We start from the raw sequence: 15,644 nt of genomic DNA, 5'->3' as shown, positions 1-15,644 counted from the left end.
ACAACAGGCTATACTTTGGTATTTTCTTTACAGTGGTTAGCACTTGCCAAGATCCCTGTATTGGCTATTCATGTTCCAATAATGAGGCATGTGCTAAAGAGGACGTGATGTGTGTAACAGCTCCCTGCTGTCCTGTTCCTGTATGTGTTCCAGGTATAGGAGGCATTGAACAGCAAAACTGACAGAAGGAATTGGAGATAACATGAAGAAGAAAAGCATGATGACCGACAAAAGAAACTGTGCAAAATGAGAATTGAAGGGAAAAAGGAATTGAAGCAAAATATGTACATCAATGAAAAAAACCAACAAGAATGTCCGTTATCATGTTATGACAATGTCCTGAAATACAAATATGGCTTTGTCTGATTTGATTAAATCTTTATAAAATGAAATTGATTTGTTTCGGAACCCAGTGTACAACCTATGGATGGTCACAACATCCGGATAAGCATCTGGATTTCAAATTATCCAATATCCATTTTGGATGTAATGGATAATCTGGATATCTGAATACTCAGACAATTCCAATATCTGAACAATACGAATATGCAAATAACCCAAATATGTGGATAATACAGATATCCAGATAATCCAGATATCAAACTAATACTAAATACTAAACTAATAAAGTTATTTCTGATATCCGGGTGTTCAGATTATCTGTGTATTCAAATCACTATTTACTTTTTCAAGTCCAGTAAGATATTCTGGTAAGAATGGTGTCTGAAATGAAGGAAAAAATTACCAAATAAAGCTTCATGACACCAAACTGAGAATGTTAAATCCTAAACTGTATCTCTTCATTTTTTTTTCCTATGGTGGAAAACTTTGTGCATTAATGATTAACGTTGTAATGTAGATTTCTGTTTTAGGCAACAAAACAAAAAAAAATTAAACGTTTAAAAAAATATGGGGACAATCCGTAAACCAGATAAACAGTCAGATTGGATGAAATAAATGAAATAAAAGAATGTGCAGAGAGCCACTGAAATGTATAAACGACAAAACTGTCCAGATAATGCACACATCCGGGTACTTCAGATATCCAGATATTTCAGATAATCTGCATAATTCAAATATCCAGACATTTTGGATAGTTCGAACATACATAATATTGAATAATGTGGATAATTTGGATATCCCTATAATGCAAACATCCAGGTAATTTGGATATATGGATACAAAAAATAAACAATATCCGGATATTTGAAATCCAGATGGAAAATTATGCAATATCCGGATAAAATTTTATCCAGATTTGGTCATCCCTAGTGTAAACAAAGCCTACTTTTCTATAGAACAAATTCATCTACTCAGAAGACACTCTTGTATCTGAAGCACATCAAGAAAGAAAAGTTAACATTAGGAGAAACCTAAGAACGTAAATGTAAATTACAATTATTTTTAGAAACAGATATTTGAGTACAAAAATACCGGTTCCTGATTTTTCCCTTAAAACTTTCAAATTAAATGATGTAATTTAGTGAAATTTCACACGGATATACTTTGATCTATGAGAGCCATGATTACAGAAATACATGAGTGGGGCGCTACTCTCTAGTCCATGTTCTAGCTCCTGGATGTATGACTACAGCGTCTATGTGTGTCACTTGTGTGAAGTGAAGGCTGATTGCATCAAACAGTAGAGATTGATGGAAGACTATTTAGGTTCACATTTTGGTACAAAACGCACACTTTAGGTGTGTAATGGGAAGGGACATTGAATTTTCGCAATGCGCGAAATCGCGAAATGTGAAAAAAAGATGCAATTTTGAACATTCTGCACATAACTACACCCCCAATGATGAAATATGCATGAGTTTTATTTGCGAAGTAATGCGAAATGTGTGCTTTTCCACGAAATGAATGCTTTTTCGCGAAATAATCGTGAAATATCATCAAAAGGTTCCTACCAATTGCAGCTGAAGAACATTTTATCTTCGATCACATCAGGAAGATGCTGCAAATTGGGATTTCCCATGCGCATAATCTCAGTTCGAAAAATTCGCTCCCTGTAAAGCTGAATTCTTTTCTTCCCCCGAATGTCTACTTAACTTCCAGTTTCATTGAACTTGCTAGCTGTAGCAGAGATAAGATTAGTCTGTTCCCGCACATCAAGGGAAACAATGGTGTCATTTGTGTTCAGTCATGAATAAATTTTGATTATCATCATGTGATTTTCAACATGTGTTTGTGTATGTGCAGTAGTTATTATTTTATTTGTTGAACAGCAAGGATATCCTTTAAATACATACAATGAATAAATCACTTGAGATATGCAATTTAGAAATGAAGTGATTTTGTGTTGATGTTTTCTTTTTGGTTGCACTGCTAAGTACTTGTGTATGTGTACAGTATATAAAAATGAAGTAGTTTATCAATTTATAGCTCTTTTGTATGTTGTTTCCTCTCATAATGAAAAAGTGTGTGTCAATTTTTTTTTCCACTGCTGATCTAACATTTTATTTACCGCTCTCGTCAGTTTTTATTTACCATAAATTTGTATCCCTAGTGATGGGGAACAAAATTCCAAATATTGACTAAAATAACTGTCACCTGTGAGCTAAAATTTTTACACCTGCTAGATACCTTGAGAATTAGTCTACTTTTGATTCCTGTTGTGCTTAAACCCGGAAGTAGAAAAGCAGCATTTGAAATAAACAGTTTTCAAGTTTCAAGATAGTAGATGTTGAAGAAATTTGCCTATTTTGTGAAAATTTCAAATTCAGCTCATATTCATTTAGACTACGGTTCCGTACATTTAGAAATTAAATTATCAGCAATTGTAGGAGTAGTTGCACTATAGTGTAATCATAAATGCATTGACATGTACAGGGTGTCCCAAAATGAATGTTACCATTTCAAATGTAAATAACATCTTTATTAATCAATCTGTTGACAAGAAATTTGAATGACACATAGTATACAAACAGGAGATTCATTGTTGGTGCCAGCAGGATAGTGCAACAGCACATACGGCCACACAGACAATGTAGCTGTTAAGGGAGATCTTTGGAGAATGGGTAATCTCTCGATACTCTAACTTTAACTGGCATCCCAGATCCCCTGATTTAACAGCACCAGACTTTTAGCTATGGGTTGCTTAGAAGTAAGCCCAGGACACACCCCAATCTCAAAAACAACATCCAGGCGATTCAAGCTATTGGCCCAAACACATTAAGAAAAGTCGTGGAACAAGCCATGGAAAGGGCACGTGTCTGTCTGGCGAATAATGAAGTCCACGCCTAAATAATGAATCTCCTGTCTGTATAACATGTGTCATTCAAATTTCTTGTCAACAGATTGATTAATAAAGATGTTATTTACATTTGTAATGGTAACATTCATTTTGGGACACCCTAGTATGTGGCTCGTGGTAGGCGGGTGTAAAGTAAAAACATTGCAGTAACTATCATAAATTCATGGCATTCAATAAGAATATGATGAACACTAAAAATAGCATTACATGATATTACACATTAGAGGGGCCAGCACTTGCAGCAAATGGTCACTGGTGAGATGGCTATGTCCAATTGGAAGCCGAGTTAGAGTAACTCCTTCTTGACCAAAGGGACGGTATGAGGAAAGCCATGAACCCACCAATGGTGGGTTTGATAGCTTCAAGCTCGTTCCCTGTTACCTTATCCCACTCTTCCTGCAAAGTATCAAGAAGGGAGCAATGAAATACATTCTAGAGGTCTGCATATTGGGAATCAAGAAGTGCTATGTGCATTCTTTCTACAAGAACGTTACATACCGTAGTTCTTTGAATCTAAGGTGCAGGTTTTTGTCAGATTTTAGACGTCCAAAATTCAGGTGCGCCTTAGATTCGATGGCGTCTTCAATTCGATGTACTGTATATACTACACAATATAAATATTTCATGCACGTACAACATAGAATCTACTGCAGTCTCTAATGCCGGTAGTTACAGAGTAAATATTTTTTTCTTAACTATCCTTAAAAATACCGGTAACTGCAATACAACAATCAACATTTCGTTTTACAGATAAGAAAATGCTCAACAAAATTTTTCCCCTTTAAATTTGCTGTGTTAGGACAACAATGAACATTTTACAACAAATAGTCATTCCTCTTTGTGCATATTCCTGTGCCTTAAATTCGAAGATTTTTTTTTTCTGAAAAAATTAGGTGAAAATTCAGGTGCACCTTAGATTCGATGGCGTCTTCAATTCGAAGAACTACAGTATGTATTATTTAGATATGGCAATGATCATAATAAATTATCCACAACAATTTCCATTGCATTGATTGATAAGTAATAAAACAAACATTCAATCCTTATTGTAACACATGAATTATTTCAGTAAAGGTGGAAATCAACAATAACAGAAAGTCAGCATTGTTGGATTACTCTGAAACAATATTATTGTTTACATACAATAATAAAATACATATGGCAACCGGCTTAATGCAACACAAGTCACGCAGCATGCTCGCTGAACAGTATTCGGATGGGTGGCTGTCACAATATGAGGTTCAATATAAACCACTTAGGACAAGGGCAGAAGAAATTCAAAAGCAAATATAGGTAATAGAATAGAAATGATCAGGTCTGGTTAATAGGGCATTTAACATTATATACAAAACATGAAATTCCAAAGTAGATGCATGAAAACTATTGCCTCTAACTTTATATCTGTAACAAGCATCAATGTAAACTATACTTTTCAAAACTATGATACATTATTGTTCTGCTTTAAAATGCTGAACATGTGAACACAAATGACTCGAGATCATTCATGTTTTGTGACAGCATTGTTGAGATTATTTAAGTTGTTGTAGACTTCATTTTCTATGTTCCACACATTCCATTCATTACAAAATAATATAATATAATGGAACTCCGATTTTACGTTCCTCAATTTTACATTTTCCCGTATATACATTCAATTTTGATGGTCCCAACATAGCAAAATGTTAATAAATTTTCCTCCATTTTACATTTTCCACATTTTAAGTTTCTTCAGCTCGGTCCCCTGAAAAAATGTAAAATCGTGGTTCCACTGTAATTATTATTACAAAATAATAATGGTTGGTTAGCCTAACCAATTAGTCTATACATATTCATGAACATGAAAATAGCGAAAATATTCCTTCTTCTTTTATTTATGTAAAACTTTCAAGTTTGCAGGTGCTGGCAAAAGTCACCCTACATTCATATCACGTTTCTCACTGAAAGTAATTTCTTGACCACCACATCTTCAATTGCACACACAACACATTCAGAGAATAAAATACATGATATCATGTCATACTACGCTGTGCTTATCAACGTGTAGAACACATTCAATGGCAGCCCTCAGTGAGCCACAATGCATGTGCCAGCTGAACAATGTCACTAAGCAAGTATTTTCTTATGCTTGCTGCAGGGCCAGGAGGAATTGCATTCAATACAGCTATGCTCATTGTGGGGCCCCTGAACCAATACAGGCTGCTGCTGAGACATTGAGGAACATGAAGAGGCAAAGATGGAAATGTTTTATTCACATCACTTGCACGTGCTAAGATTCCACATGCAGTTAATGTTATTTTAGCTGGGTAGGTGCAGTAGATCTAGACTACCCAGAATGCATACCACTGCCATAGTGAACAGTTGTTCTTTATATTTGTTTTGTACATTACTGCAAATTTCGAAAGCATGAGCCTGAAAAACAGTCCAGATAGTTTTGAGTGTAACATGGTCTTGGGTGCTAACAGTTAAAAGTTTATTTTTAGCTTCATTTCATAATAATCCTCAAATATTGAAACTACATTAGATTGAAACAGCTCAAAATCCCAGACAGGAACTTTACAATCAGGAATGCAGTATCAGACATTACCTAAGCTCTTCCTGGTCACCAACAGCGTAAACATGTAATCAGGTGAAACTCAGGAAGAGGATACAGGCAGGGGCGCCGACTTGTCAAAATTATTGGACAGGGGGCTCTGATGACTGAAATAAATTAATAAATGACTCACTCCCTCTCTTATTTTAAGTTTTGGCCTCACTGTTCAGAATCTCATAAAAGCCCATGAATTCTTTAAAAATATAAACATTTTCATTCACAGTTCGAATGCAGAATGTCAATTGTTCACATTCTCAACTTTTAATATCTGCTACCACGGAGCGCAAAACATATCTCCCTAATATATCAACGATCTCGTTCTGAATGTCATGTGAGAGCCATTTGTAGCCCGAACGTCCCATCCACTCCCCTAGTTCATGCACATCGTCTTTTGAAACTCTTTTTAGTAAAAATGTTAACAATACTCATAATTATATACTTACGTTAGTATATAGTAATAAGTCGTGTGTTTTGCTGTCTCTGGTCATACCCCCCCCCCCCATCCCAAAGTTGATGGTTTAGCTGTCTCAGCCCCCCAGCGTTGATGGTCTAGAACATTTCAAATGTGTATTTAAAGTTAAGTTCATGTGGCCCAATTCAGAGTAAACTTTACAAGAGAAGCAAAGTAATACATTAGATCATCTTAAGCAAATTATTTGGGGGGCTCTGCCCTCACATCGTTAATATTGGAGGGCTCGAGCCCCCAAGCCCCATGGAGTCGGCGCCTATGGATAGAGGTAATTGACTCTGCATTACTTAGTAAAATCTATGACAATAAATATCTGGGACAAGAGAGGCCAGTGTTAAAATTAACTTTGAGAGGGACAGAACAAGGATTGAGAGAGGAAACATGAGAGGGAGTTGCAAGTCAAACTCTTGGGATATTGTACAGTCACGACCATAATCGCTCACCGCTGAATTTCCATCTCCAGGCAGAGACAGGTATATCATTCCATTTTACTATGCTGATCTTTTCTTCGGGGGTATAAAACTCAAGTTTTATGTTTTGCCATTGATGTGTATATTTATCACCTCTTACACATTGCCATTAAACTCACCATGAACAGCAAGTATGCCATTAGTGAGCATGAATGATGTATGAGCTACACTACCTGGATTCGATCTCAGTTCCCTCGTGAACGTTACGATTTAATGTGTTTCATGGAGCAAATTCAGAGCATAGAGTATATTTTGAAAATATATTTACATGCCCTTCAGTAATAAAAGGTTTCTTTTTTGGGTGGGGGTGAACAGAAGTGCTTGCCAGATGGCCACATGAATTGCCACATTTGGATTTCTCAGAGTTGGTTTAGACACACTCATATCACATCCAAGTCACTGCTCACATAAATAACTCGGAAACACAGTATCAATTTAATCACAGGATATACTTTTATTAAATACTTCCAAGCTCAAATAAGTCTTACAGTATAGAACATGAAATGTAAGGCTTCCATCTGGAGCATTCCTTAGCAAAAACTCAAAATGAGAACCTGATGATTTCAACAATATTTCTTCATAAAATAATTCAGTGAACACAGCCTGATGTATTTTTTGGATCGGCATACTTTGGAAAATAATCGAAACCAAATACATACTGCTGGTACGTCAATGCAAGAAATATAGTGACAAGTGTACATAATGTCATCAGCAAGAATCCAATCTTTATCTGCAAAGAGTAAAAAATATATTTTTAAAACTACATACTCCAAGGGCTATCAGAATTGTATGTGGGGATACATCACCTACTGTGACACTTAGGATTTAGATCAGTCATCTCTGGTGAAATCATCAAATGATATGATTCTTTGGAATCAGAAAACTATCCAAAACATATCACAAGTCTAGAAAAATCTAGGCAGGAGAAAGTTACCATGTTGGCCTCCATCTTGGATCTACTGTTGAAATCAGTAAAATGTGCATATTTAATGCTATATGGCTCCAATTTCAGGGTGGCCAGTCTAGGGCCATGATAAAATTCAAGTATAATTCCCGGTTTTCAAGGCAAACTTTCCAAAAATTCAAGTGTACAAGCAGGTATTTTCCCTATTCCAAACTTAGGTATTACAGTCTCTCACCACCCACATACAAACACAAATATATTAACAATATAAATGGTCTGTGCGATTCCAGTGTATCCAAAAATTGTAATTCAAATCAATTGAGCAGTATATGTATTTAATGTAAGGTGCGGAGATTACTATTGCCATTTCACATACTCAGACTAGAAATGCATCTAAGAATAAAAGTCACAAATGTTATGGGATATAGTATATATATATAATCTACGAAAAATTGTAATTTGTAGAAGAATTTCAAATTTACCTAATCAACTTAAAGAAATTAACTTTAAGATATATTATCTTATAATAATCTTCTGTCTGTCAGATACAATTGTAGATTGTTCTGTAAAGGACACCAACAAAGCAAACGCATTGAGAGAATTCTCTTTTATTTTATTTTGCTTTTCCTTAGTCAATAAAAATGAAAGCTAAACTGTGAAATACTTGCCTCAGTATGTATGTATAAATTCAATGAAATTGGGATCTTTAAAAAGTTGAAAAATGGAGAAAAGTTCAAGCAGAATTCACGCATAATTCCTGGAATTCAAGGAATTCCCGGTGAGTAGCCACCCTGCGATTCGCTTCAAATATACATTAAATTAATGGTCTTTGAACCAGAAATCATAAACGCTTCATTTAATTTTGCTTCTGATCTATTCCGTTGCTTAAATTTCAACAAATAAGACAGTCTAGTAATGAACATTAAGGATATTTAATATATGTGGTTGAAATCATTAGTTAAGCATGCACAAGTGTTCAAATTACTGTCTACAGGAAAAACTAATTTGATTGAAACACCAATTAGTTATGTTGTTTCATGTTAGTCATGGAGTTCCTACATAGGTAGCTGTGCAAGCAGATGTACTCTCCAAACTAAAGTACTCTCCAATGAGGGCTTTTCGCTCGAGCACTCGATAGTTCGAAAAACGCTCAAACGAGCGGAATACAATCGAACTCTCAAAGCCTATTAGTACACATAGTCATTTGTCTGTGGTAGTGGGACCTCAAAAATGGATCGTGAAGTAAAAGATGCAGCGAAATTGAAAGTTAAGTGAACATAGTCATCATCTCATACAATGCAGTTTTGTATATCTTGCAATACACAGTGATATGTGAAAATGAAATAGATGATTATGGGCTGAAACTACCTATGCTGACATTTTATGTTTCTATAATTATTCTCACAATAAAATGATATTCCAATGAATGTTATAACTGCATATTATTATTTCGTAGAATATGATTATTCTTTTTGGTAAGTGTACAATGATGTACACGTACTTGTTGCACTGTGATACAATATTTTTAATAGTTTAGGCAGGTCTGTCAGCATGTGTATCCATTTGACGTTTTGGTCTGTAGATATTGCATACTTTCATACATATTGTATTTGATAATAATAAACTGAATTATTATTTAGAATTGTAATTGCATAGAGTGGTTTCCTTCCATGTATGGGTTGACACTGCTGCTTATTAGGGTCTGAAATACGGGATGTTGCCAATCATTTCACTATGAGTGCACACTTGACTGTGGGAAACTTGAACGAGTTTGAGCAAGCAGAAGTGGTTCCATGCAGCACTCTACTCCAAAGCTTGTCTTGGGCAAGAACACTTTGAAGCACTGCATCCATATTGCATTTACATGGGACAGTCATAAACCGGAATTTGTTTCTTACAGCTGAAGAAATACATATATTAACTTAGGACCATGCGGGGGTTAAAGTGGGTATGGCTGAGACTTGTTATATACCATGCACTTCATTGTCAAAACATCCAATCAGTAGCAAGCATGATGAGTAAGCAACCAATGTCTGTCTAAGTTGCATAATGTACTGTTGTTAAATTTCTCGCCGAAGAATGTGTAAATACAAGCGAAATTTTGAAAGATTAAGCAGCAGTTCTGTAGTGAAACATTATCAAAAACCCAAGCATTTGCATGGCATAAAAAGTTTGTGAGTGGATGTGAACACATGCAGAGTATGACTCATTACTCATACATGACAGCCCAAAACAAGCCTGATGGCAGACCACATTCAAGCAGTCCGGCAGCTGATTGAACAAGATTGATGCTTAACTGTGGATGACATTTGCAGTTTTTCTTTTAAGCCCACTTCTTTTATGCACAGATTGGCTAATTGGAACTGGGCCTACAATTTAAAGTGGGATCCAAATCACTATGTGCTTCCATCAGGTATTGAGCCTGGGACTCCTCAATTCAAGACTTCAATTCAAGAAAAAAAATGATAAAACTGTGCTAAAACATCTTCCTTATAGCCCTGATCTCACACCCTGTGATTTCTCATTTGTTTGAACCACTTAAGGAGATGTTGAGAGGTCAACGTTTCGAGAGAGATGAGGAGCTGGAGCGCTTCTTGTGCAATTGGCTTTGGTACCAACCACCGTTTTTCTATGATTGATTGATTGATTAATTTGGTTTATTTTACTTCAATTTTTGTGCCACTTTTGGCTAATTTGCAAAGATGGGGATGAGTGATGATATGATGAAACTGATGAATGGACACTCACAAACATCCATGCCCAGGCCAGGGTTTGAACCCGGGACCCTGGCATCTTAGCACAATGAGCTAACCACTTCGCCACAGGGACCGGCCATTTTTCTATGCCATAGGTATTAAAGTTACCAAAATGGTGGTAAAAGTGCCTTGATTGTAGTGAAATGAATGTACACAGAGAAATAATCTTTTATACTTTTGCAATATTGCAGCAGAATTGGAGGAGTTAGTGAAATATAGATTGGCAACTATGTCTCAATAAATATTACAATGCTCCGAAGAAAATAGTGTGATGTGGAGAGGAAGAGATGCCACTAAATAAGCTCAGCCCTGCTGCCTTGCAGGAAGGAGGGAATTCCCTAAGGCTAAGGGAACCTAACTGAAGTCCAAGGGTAGGGCAGATTTGTTAGGGGTAGTGAAGCCAACTGTGCCAGGGGAATAAATTCAAAACAAATCCTGGTATCTCATGTTAGGAGTTTTGGTGTGTGACAAACCATTTCTGCCAGTTAAAAACAATTGTGAAGCCTTCAAGTCAGCCAGACAGAAATGTGTGAGAATGAGTGAGGATCAAAACATGGAATGTATTATCACTAGACCTGGATTTTTATGTAATATCAAAGTACAAAATATGTACATAAACAAACATGTAATAATAATTGATAAAATATGTATCAAAATATGTATTATCAAAAGAATATGATGTAGCTAAATATGTATGAGTATCCAAGCAATTTCAAGAATTCTGCTAGATATTTATTTTATTTGAACATATTGAACATAATATTAATGACAAATTGTACAAATTAAAATTTGTATCAAATTTATAAACTCAAAAAAGCACAACAGCATATACATATTTAAGAAACCAATTTTGTCAAGTATTAATTAATTTTCATATCGCACATTATTGTAGACCCAATTTATTTAAAAAAAATTACAGAAAGAACAATTGAATGAAAATACATAACTACTTTTGTACTTTTTGTACAGAGGTAACATATTGCGTAACTCTCTACATATAGGAAAGAAAGTAAATTTCTTGTCTACCGATGCCATGTTTCTAGGTGCTTTGCCCACATCTAAAAAGGAAACGAGAATATGTAACCAGAAAAAATGGTGGGGGGAGAGACTCTAGCATCGTTCGATGAATAACAGTTCCCGTTTTCTTTCTTTTTTTTTCTCCAGCCTGTCTTTCGATGTGGCAGTCAATTTTAGGTGATTGTAAGCACTATGCAACTTATTGATTAGAAAATATGAGATCACATGAGCTATAAATTTTCTTAATCATGTTTCAGAGATCGAATATATAGGAAAAAGAATCAAGAGTAGTAAAAAATTACCAAAATATGTTGTTCTTTGTAAAACTAGCAAATATGTAAAATATGTTTATCCTTGCAAATATGTAAAAATGTGTGACATAAAATTTATGCAAAATCATGTCAGTTATATAATTCGTTGACAATTTCCTGTTGAAGGTATGTATCTAGAAACGAATAGAATATGATATTACATACAAATCCGAGCTCTACGGATAGGAGCTTTAAGGAACCTAACAAGACAGTTTAACAAATATAACCTTGATATCATTGCACAATAGAGGAAAAAAGATGGACTGGGAAGGATATGTTGGAGAGGAAATATGAGTGAAGAACATATCAATTTGGAACTAGAGGGACCCGATTCCATAACGTATTGCACTGACCGCTCTACTATGAAAACATTTCTAACAATTATTTTGTAAATTCTGTGAACGTAACCATATATGCTGCTTTATATTTTGTTCCTGTTAGACTCATCAATATTTAAAAAATATTATGAAATTGGACCTGAAGTGAGTTCTTACTGTGAATCAAACCAGCAACCCTTTAATTACAGGATGATATCGTCAACCACTATAGTGCTCCATTATTTTTCATATCTACTTACAGAAGATCAGGAAGTTTCATATTTCACTGTCTACAGTTGTAACAATGTAACATAAATAAATAAATATATATATATATATACAAATGATATATATACAAATGATGAAGGAGACAGTAAACACTTACCACACGAAGAGAAATAATTCTATATTTCGCGATCTTTCTTTCTTCTGTCTTGAAAATGAGACTTAGATCGCAAAATATAGAATTATTTCTCTTCGTGTGGTAAGTGTTTATTGTCTCCTTCATCATTTGTATCTATTCGCCCTCCTGGTACCTTTTCTGATCCTATTCCTGTGTTATATATATATATATATATATATATATATATATATATATATATATATATATATATATATATATATATATATATATTCATATTCAAATAGTGTCATAAACTACACACTATTTTAATGTTCCTTTTGCAGATAAGCAAATCCAATTGAAGCATCTTAAGTGAATCTAATCAAAGCATCTTTAAAAAAAAATAGTAAGGAACACCTTTGAAATATTGTAAAAAGAACAACAGATTTAACTGACAACTACAGCTATGTACCATCACAGTTTGTGGAATACACACACTTTTTTGTTTTCCAAACCCAGACAACTTGCTTGAATGGTAATGATTTACTATAACTCAAGAGCCCATACTGCACTCAAGAAATGATGTTGCAACAGGTATTAATATCTGGTTGAGTAGTTAGAAATTGTGAACTGTATACTAGAGTAACTGAAAGAAAAAAAATAGCACCACAAACAAGTAATAAAATTCCATGCACAGCCACACGTTACTGACGTCTATTGTGGAACCAGGACACTTTTATTTTTCTTTCTTCAAAATTGTGTTATTTCTGTAAGATACTTTTCAAGTAAAACATGACTCTGAAAAGGGCAAGGTTCTAGAATTAATCTTTGCTCCCTTAAAAGGCAAAGGACTGGATAATAGGGATGGATGATATCGGAAATTTGATTTCGCAATATATTGTCAAGAAAATATCGTCACAGACAATATATATATTTTGCATATCGGCGATATATCATCTCCACGATATATATTGCCAAATATCGTGACGATATATCGCCAACATGATACAATGCCAAATATTGTGATAATATATCACTGACATGATATATATCGCCAAATATCATAATGATATATTGCCGACATGATATATCACCAAGTATGATGTCGATATATCGCCAACACAATATATATCACCAAATGTCAAGGCAATATAGCAAACACGATATATATTGCCAAAATATTGTAACAATATATCGTTAACATGATATACACAATGTCCATAAATATACTGTCATACTTTAAAGTGGTATTACGTCGCTTTGGATAATCGTATTTAAATGAAATTGGTGACATTTGAAAGAAAAACTCAAATATTTTTGTGCATGTCAACAATGGACACCAATATCAGCAATGGACAACAATGAACGAGATCAAACATAGAAACTGAAATAAATTCACTCCTGACAACAATGGATGATGCGGGTTCATTGTTGGATATTTAGCAGGCAGGCAGGTTACATGTGAATGTTTTCCTTTAAAATTGTGTTGTTATTACAGAAGATTTAAGAACGTAGTTGGTGTGTTTTAGAATATCATTCCACCCAGAGTTTGGTGAATGTTCAGCGTTCTTATAGGCGAAGGTTTCAAAATCAGGCTCCTTCACACACTTCAATTTTGAAGTGGTACCAGGATTTTGTGGATCATGGCTGCATATGTCATCAAAGAAAAGGCCATTCAGGGAGACCATCTGTCAATGCGGGAATTGTGGAACAAGTGTGGGAGGCATTTGTTCGTAGTCCTAAGAAGTCTGTACGTAGAGCTAGTCAGCAGTTGAACATCCCTAAATCCACCGTATCTAAGATCCTGCGTACGCGACTGAAGTTTCACCCCTACAAACTGCAATTAGTGCACAAGTTGAAACCTGATGACCCTGTAAAATGGTTAGATTTCTCTGAACATTTTATGTTACTAATGGAGGATAGCGTAAATCTGTCAGGAAAAATAATTTTCAGTGATGAGGCAACATTCCACGTTGGTGGAAAAGTGAACAGACATAATGTAAGGATTTGGGGGAGTGAGAAACCACATGTAATTTTGGAAGTTGAAAGAGACTCCCCTAAAGTGAATGTCTTTTGTGCCGTATCGAAACGTCAAGTTTATGGCCCATTTTTCTTTCGAGAGGCCACTGTGAAAGGTCCAGCTTATCTAGACATACTCACTGAATGGTTATTTCCACAATTGGAAGAAAATGAAGGTAATGAATTTATTTTTCAACAAGATGGAGCACCTTTTCACTGGCATTTACATGTTCGGAAACATCTGAATGAGCGGCTTCCAGGAAGATGGATTGGAAGTGCCGTAAATGATGATAATGACTTCTACAATTGGCCGTCGAGGTCACCTGACTTGACGGTCTGTGACTTCTTTTTTATGGGGTTACATAAAAGAGTGTGTCTATGTACCCCCATTGCCTCAAAACCTGCAAGAACTGCAAATTTGCATCACTTCTGCAATCCAGTCCATCCCTGTGGATATGTTGGAGCGTATGTGGCATGAATGGGAATATCGCCTTGATGTCTGCAGGGCCACTCCTGGGGGCCTCATTCAATGTCTATGAGTTGTAAAATAAAATATTTAAAATGTCACCAATTTCATTTAAATAGGATTATCGAAAGTGATGTAATATCACTTTAAAGTATGACAGTATATTTATGGACATGTTGTATATCACCAAAATTTCATGATGATTATATCATCTAGTTGATATCGCCTGGACGATATTTTTTCTACATTGCGATATATCATCTGAACGGTATATCGCCCAACACTACTAGATAAATCGTTAGAGAGAGTATAACAAACATTGGTATATTGCAGACATAACTTCCTCCTGCAATTTTGTGAAGAAAATATGGTAAAAAACTCTGATGGAAACAATTGATTGATTGAGTTGGTGTTTCAAGTGCACTTGATGCACAGGCTAATCGGGGCTGGGCCTACAGTTTAAAGTAGGATCCCAACCACTATGTGCCACCCCCAGGTACCAAACCTGGGACCCTTTGATTACAAGGCAATGACGCCACCACTACACCATCCTGGAGGCCCTGATGAAAGCGAGAAACGTGGTAAAGTACTGCTGTACAAAATGGGCCATCTATAATTATCTTCACTTATGTGATAGTCAATACAGGAGTTGCTTGAAACATAATTGCAAAATGTTTTCAATTATTGCCCTTAATGGGTCCACTTCAGGTAAAAATTGAACAC

At 35.3% G+C, this 15,644-nt stretch overlaps 1 protein-coding gene across 1 annotated transcript in view; it reads right to left on the bottom strand.

Annotated features, from left to right (window-relative positions):
* Positions 1-3,523: 3,523 nt before the first annotated feature.
* LOC146002670 (solute carrier family 13 member 2-like) overlaps positions 3,524-15,644 on the bottom strand; it is a 101,365-nt gene continuing 89,244 nt past the window's right edge. Inside the window, exon 13 of the mRNA XM_083140634.1 lies at positions 3,524-3,655. Within this exon, the coding sequence (XP_082996760.1) occupies positions 3,524-3,655 (132 nt within the window). The remainder of the gene's footprint in view (positions 3,656-15,644) is intronic.

This window comes from Lepisma saccharinum, chromosome 18, assembly GCF_977018435.1.
Source record: "Lepisma saccharinum chromosome 18, izLepSacc3.1, whole genome shotgun sequence".
Taxonomy (NCBI): Eukaryota; Metazoa; Arthropoda; class Insecta; order Zygentoma; family Lepismatidae; genus Lepisma; species Lepisma saccharinum.
This window is presented reverse-complemented; position numbering and strand designations above follow the sequence as displayed.